General features: G+C 35.7%; 1 protein-coding gene across 1 annotated transcript in view; it reads right to left on the minus strand.

Annotated features, from left to right (window-relative positions):
• Positions 1–200, minus strand: part of OSTN (osteocrin) — a 44148-nt gene extending 43948 nt beyond the window's left edge. The window contains exon 1 of the mRNA XM_011961234.1: positions 99–200. Within this exon, the coding sequence (XP_011816624.1) occupies positions 99–200 (102 nt within the window). The remainder of the gene's footprint in view (positions 1–98) is intronic.
• Between the last annotated feature and the right edge of the window lie 6475 nt (positions 201–6675).

A 6675-nucleotide genomic window follows, 5' to 3' on the forward strand; every position in this document is an offset into this window, starting at 1 on the left:
TATGAAATATATTTTTATATATATTCTTTTATATATAAACATCATTTATAAGACATGTCAAACATATATATGTATTTCTCTAAGTTAGTTTCCATTACCTCTGTTGTTGTTACATCTACTGAGAGGACTTTTCCTGAGTTCCACAGTGTCAGTGTCACAGCCAGGATGAAATGTGCACTTGCCAATCTCCAGTCCAGCATCTGAGGGTTATATATGTCATAGTTAGCATTGATTCATTTGGAATGTAAAGATAAAAAACAAAAGCTCCTAAAAGGACTGTTAGAGGCAAATGGTAAGCCAAATTATTCAGCTTCGGTCCATTGGAGTACATCTCTACAAAACTTAAATAATACGTAATAGAAGCTGTCCATCCCCCAGAACGAATTCTGTCAAGGTTTCTTTTCCATGGAGACCCTGGATTAGGGTTGTACAGCTATAACAATAATTTAATTCAAACTAACCCACAATCTGAGAAATACAGCTAATGTAATTTTATTTTTTTACTCTCAAATCTAGAGATTAAGACATTATATATGTACCTGAGGAGAAATTTGTAACAGTGGCAAGGCATTAGAGAATAAGTCCTGATTGGGTCTGTGGTGAACCAGAGAGACTATAGTGTCTAAAAAGATTTAAGTTCAAAATTTCAAAACACCCATCATCAATTAGGAGAATTTCTTTATGTCCTTGTGTTATGTCAGGATTTCATAAGCAAGATTCAAAATTGTTATTAAAAAACTGTCAGATGTTATTATATCAGAATTGAAAAATTACATAAAGATACAATAAAAAATCAAAAGGCAAATTACTTAATGGAAGGTATTTTCAATATACACATAAAAGAAAGATTAGCATTTGGAAAATGTAAATAAACCCTTTAAATGTAACTTTAAAGATAGACACACAACTAAATAAAAATGGGGCAAACTTATGAACACACATTTCATAGAAAAGAGAAGTGAAGGAACAAAACCTTCCACAATACATACAATCTCTTTAATTCAAATAAAAATAGAAGCGAAATACCATTTACACACATTAGATTGGCAAGAAGTTGATCAACATTGTAATGTTAGAATGGTTTTAGGAAACAAAATCACAAAAAATTCTGGTGGAGTTGAAAATGAATCCAATCATTTGGAGAAAATTGGACACTATAAAAAGGTTGAAAATGCTTCTCTCTTACCTAGGACACATTTATTTCACTTCTAGGTATGTGTGTATTCCTGAGAAGCTGTCAGTGTTTATATGGAGACATGTATCTGAAAGTTCATAGCCTCATTGTTTATAGCAGTCAAAAATTGGAATCAACCCAGTGCCCCATTCAAGAGAAAATAGATTTATTAATTGAGATTTATTCCAACTACTGACTTGAAGTAAATGACTTAAATACATATTTACTGTTAAAACAAATAAATGTATGTTTGTCTGTATGCATGGATTTCACAAAACGGTTTTGTGGAGAAATGGAAAGTATAAAACAATACATGACATTATACCATTTACTGAAATTGTAAATGCCCAAAGCAATACCATATATTTTGGAATATATACACATAAAATATAAACAAATGGAACTTGATTCATGATTATGATTACCTCTGCAGAGATGAAAAAGTGAGTCCAATGGTAGAAAAAACATAAGGGAATCAGTTTTTAATCTATATGTAATTTAAAGCAAATATGTAAAAATCTTACACATGTTAATTCTGGGTAGTGAGCACAAAGATGTCTTATTTATATGTGTCTGACTTTTTAGATTAAAAAGCCACTATCCAGCCAACTAAAGCTCATCTATGGCCTACATCAGGCTGACCTGCTGCTAGTTTGACTACTGGAAGTTACAAAACTGTAGGTAAAATGGGGCCTTGCTCTACTGAGGGAAGATCGTGGAGTATGAGCTAGAACAAAGTAGGCATGAACCCAAGCTTTGCTGCTTAGTACCTGGCAGTGGGAAAGCCTTCCAACTTCATCCTTTGTGAATAAGAAGTCTCAAGAAACTCTATTTTCTTTTAAAAAAAAATCATTTGGAAAACCTGCTGGGGGTCAAGAGAAAGTGGGTGCGAGAATGGAATCTGTAAGATTGGATTTGAGGCATGTTTTTGCTTTAGTATCAGTGTAACCTTGACTGTGTATCATTTACCCTACTCAAGCTTCATTATACTCCTTTGTGAAATGAGAAGGAATTCCCATCTCCAAAGAGCTTTGAGAGGATTGAATCCATTCATGCATATCCCTTCTGTCTCATTTACTATTTATAATCTGTATGTGAAAGAATATGAGGCATCAATAAATTATTTCCTTAACAATTACATTTGTTTGGGTGTGTACCAAGATTGTTTTTGACATTTTCTTGAAGAATTTGTTACCGTGGCTCTTTCCTTGCCCCCAGTGAGTTTGCGCAGAGGCAGAGGCTCGAGTGCATGCCACTGCTAACCCACTGCCATGAGTTGCCTCCAGTGCTGGAGGTGGGGCCTGGAGGGAGACGCCTGGATAACCGGGACAGATTTTCCCTTTGGCGCTGTTCTCTCCTGATAGTGAGTTATTGCGAGATCCGGTTCTTTAAAAGTATATAGCACCTCTCCTCTCTTTCTCCTCCTCTTCTGGCCATGTGAAGACGTGCCGCTACCCCTTTGCTTTCCATCACAATTGTAAGTTTCATGAGGCCTCCCCAGCCATGCTTCCTGTACGGCCTGCATAACTGTGAGCCAATTAAACCTCTTTTCTTTATACATTACCCATTCTCAGGTATTTCTTTATAGCAGTGTGAGAATGGACTAATACAGGTAGCCGCTGTAAAACTTACAGAGAGGAAAGCCCCTGACAAGTGATTGGTTGCAGCTGTGTAGCAGTTAAGGTCTATGGCAAAGAATTTTAGGCCTAGGATGTCATCAAAGAGCATTTCAAATGCAAGAAATGGAAAAAATAGTAAAACTTTTGCCCACGTTCCTAAGAAAACAACAACAAAAAACAACTTGTCGCTATGAAACAGCATAGATTTTAATAATAAATGTTACATGCTAGTATGTGAACAACTGTTTTATGTAAACAGAATAGTATCTGGATTAACTATGTTGGTTAAGAAAAAAATGGAGATGCAATATTTTAGCACTGTCTATAACATTTATTTATCAAATATCATTTTGATTTTCATGTAATGTCTGAAATAGTTGTTCATTTTGACACCAATCAGTCTACTTCAGAATCTTGTCTCATAATGCTAGTTACTAGCAACTTCTCTATATTCCATTTTTTTGTAGAAGGGAGCAGTAAATTTTCTCTGTATTCTCTTCACTAACTTGATATCTGAACTGAGATTTTTCTGTAAGCATAAAAAAAAAAACAACCCAGTAAACTATGTCTCTAAACTGGGAAAATAACCAATAAGAATGCAATAGTTATCTGATGAAAATACCAACCCAAACCTGCATTAGTGATTACTTTAGGAAGCCAGCTACTTAATTGTATTCTTCTTCTCCTGATTTTGCTGATGTCTCTTTGACTTTATATAAAGGAGGATATACTAAGAACATAACTGTATTTTTTAAATGATTTCATATCTCTGTTATATCTTATTTTTTTTTTGTGTGTGTGATGGAGTTTCACTCTGTTGCTCAGGATGGAGTGCAATGGCACAATCTCAGCTCACTGAAACCTCTGCCTCCCAGGTTCAAGTGATTCTGCTGCCTCAGCCTCCTGAGTAGCTGGGATTACAGGCGCCCACCACCACACCCAGCTAATTTTTTGTATTTTAGTAGAGACAGAGTTTCACCACGATAGCCAGGCTGTTCTCAAACTCCTGACCTCATGTGATCCACCTGCCTCAGCCTCCCAAAGTGCTGGGATTATAGGAGTGAGCCACCATGCCTGGCCTGATATATCTTTTTTAAAGAAATTGTTGTCCCATTTAATCAAAGACAAACCACAGTTGTTTATGTTTTCCTTTCTTGCTTTTTATCATAAAAATAGGTTTCAAATGTGAAAATTGCCCAATTTTATATGTCTTTCCATGTGGATTTCCTTTAACTATTTTTATGTACATTTCACTTACCAGGTTTCTCCTCATCTCTGTAATCTTATAAATGGCACAGGATGATTAGTGTTTATAATATTGATGATTATGTCTGAGGTATATATTTTTGTGCTTGAGTGTACATAGGAAAAAATCACGATGTATCATCTTACAGATAACCACATCCTGATTATTTGGATAAGGAGATGTAAAAATAAATGCTGAGTTTAAATACACACATTTAATGGTTTAAAGCCATGCTTGTAGCCAGTTAACCAAAAGGCCAAGTTCCTAAATATGGCATTTGGTACACTAATGAAAACAAACACCTTGGCACCTGCCACACAAAAGACATTTGATTAGTTGAAACTTGATTGCTCCAAAATTAGAAACGGAGGAAATTATAGGGAGGAAAGGAAAAGTCTAAGTTCAGCCCCATTTTCCTATTTTGTTGATAGTGGATAAATATAGCCCATGATTTAAAATCTCCTAGGCACCATGTATACTCTAGATCACAGAAAGTTCAATGAAAGGATGTTCATTGACTGCATGAATACACCAAAGTAAAGGTGTTTGCATTTTTTTAGCACATCATTTTTTAAAAGTAATTTTTGAGTAATATTTCTCTGGATAGTGTGGAGTTTCCAAAGAAACAGCAGCCATAGAATCTGCCTTATAAGAAGATTATCTGTGTACTTCCTTGATTTTTTAGACAATTGGACTAGTACGTGTTTTGACGTTTCAAGTAATTCTGCTGAATAAACAAACATATTGTATAACATCTTATGCTTTATTTTAAGGACTTTCCAAGTGTAAGAATTGATTACGCCCTGAAAGGATCTTTCAAACTGGCTAGAACAATGGTAAATGGAATAAGGCGGTGAAGTATAAAGTTTTGTCAGGAGGTATAAAATTTTGTCATTTATATTTGGGATATATCGTACATTTTTAAAGAGGTGTTAAGAGTTCCAATTCACATGAAAGGTTCTGAAATTCGAGCAATAAAGAAAAACTGGTTTAATTATATTTAAACCAGAGTTTAATGAGAAGCCTGTTAAGATGAAGAAAGATGTTTTTATTAGTAGGAATCAGTGCCACAATGAGCCATTGTTATTGTGAAAAAAATCTCTCAAGTGGGCTGGGGCAGGAAAAAAGAGATTGAAAATCACTGATCTACTAGCCGGGCGAGGTGGCGGGTGCCTGTAGTCCCAGCTACTCGGGAGGCTGAGGCAGGAGAATGGCGTAAACCCGGGAGGCGGAGCTTGCAGTGAGCTGAGATCTGGCCACCACACTCCAGCCCGGGCGACAGAGCGAGACTCCGTCTCAAAAAAAAAAAATCACTGATCTACGAAAGAAAGAGCAAACTGCTATAAGAGATGTAAATGTTAGAGATGGTTAGGCTGAAAAAGAGAAGCAATGTGAGCTAGTATCAGATCTCATGCCCCTGTTAATCAATAAGACTTTTAAACTATCAGCATGTGAAGTCTAGTGTTGAAGGAAAAAAATAAGTCAGGTGTAAAGGACATTTCTCTTCAACCTGCAAATTTATGATTAACATCTGACTTATGGATAGTTGATCCAACAATTAGAAATTCATGAAGGTACTAGGTTTATGGGTAAATCTTGATATTGTCCAGAAATTTTTAATTATTTACCCTAATACCTTGATTGGAAATACTCAAAATAGACTCCACTCTCATTTGAACAAAAATTTAAAATAAAGGACTTAATTAAAGGATTTTCAAACTAATTCAGTGGCTACATTTTCTTCACTTTCTCTTCTCACCATGACAGAGCACATACATTTAAGAGATTTAGCAGAATATTTTATAAAGGGGCCTTAGTTCTGACACCATGAAATGACCATGTGTGCCTGCCGACAACACTGTCTAAAATCTTCTCTCATTGAAATACTGGTGTTCTTCCAGGCAAGTCGTCAGTCAGCTTGGCTCATAAGTAAATCTGTAAAACATAGTACGTTCTTACCCCACTCCATTAAGTTATAATCTCTCAGGAATAATAAATGTCACAGTGACAATAATTTTTTGTTTTAGGAAAAGGCCTAAATGGGACAGTGTTTAACACAAAGTCTGCATAGCTCGCTGTAATGGAAAAAAGACCTGATGCAAGGGTTGTGAGACTCAGGCTCTTCATTGCCTCTATTGCTATTTAATGATGTGATGTTGGGCAAACACTTTCCTCTCTAGACCAAGTAAAATGGAGATGGTCTAACTGACTTCTAATGTTGCTTCTGGCTTTTAAAGTTCACTGGTGAAGCTGGCTATTTTCTGGTAAAAGTGCAGACACTTAACATGTAGGTAATGGTAATAGTGCAGTTTTAGCTAGGAAAACTGACTTGATAGTTTCTCAAATCAGCCAAAGTTTTTGCAAAAAATTGCATCTAGGCTGTGACACAAATATTTCCCTCTTTCACTTTCTGTATTTTTTAAATCAAGTATTTCTAGCTGAAAAGAAAGAACCTTCAAATCTTTGATTTTTGGATGTCACTTATGGTCAGACATTCAATTTTTAAGAACATTTAAAAAAAAAACAAAACAATGCTACCAAGTAAATTGATATGCTTATCAATGTAAGACTAATTCCGGCCGGGCGCGGTGGTGGCTCAAGCCTGTAATCCCAGCACTTTGGGAGGCCGAGACGGG

Source organism: Colobus angolensis, unplaced genomic scaffold, assembly GCF_000951035.1.
Source record: "Colobus angolensis palliatus isolate OR3802 unplaced genomic scaffold, Cang.pa_1.0 Scaffold54, whole genome shotgun sequence".
NCBI lineage: Eukaryota > Metazoa > Chordata > Mammalia > Primates > Cercopithecidae > Colobus > Colobus angolensis.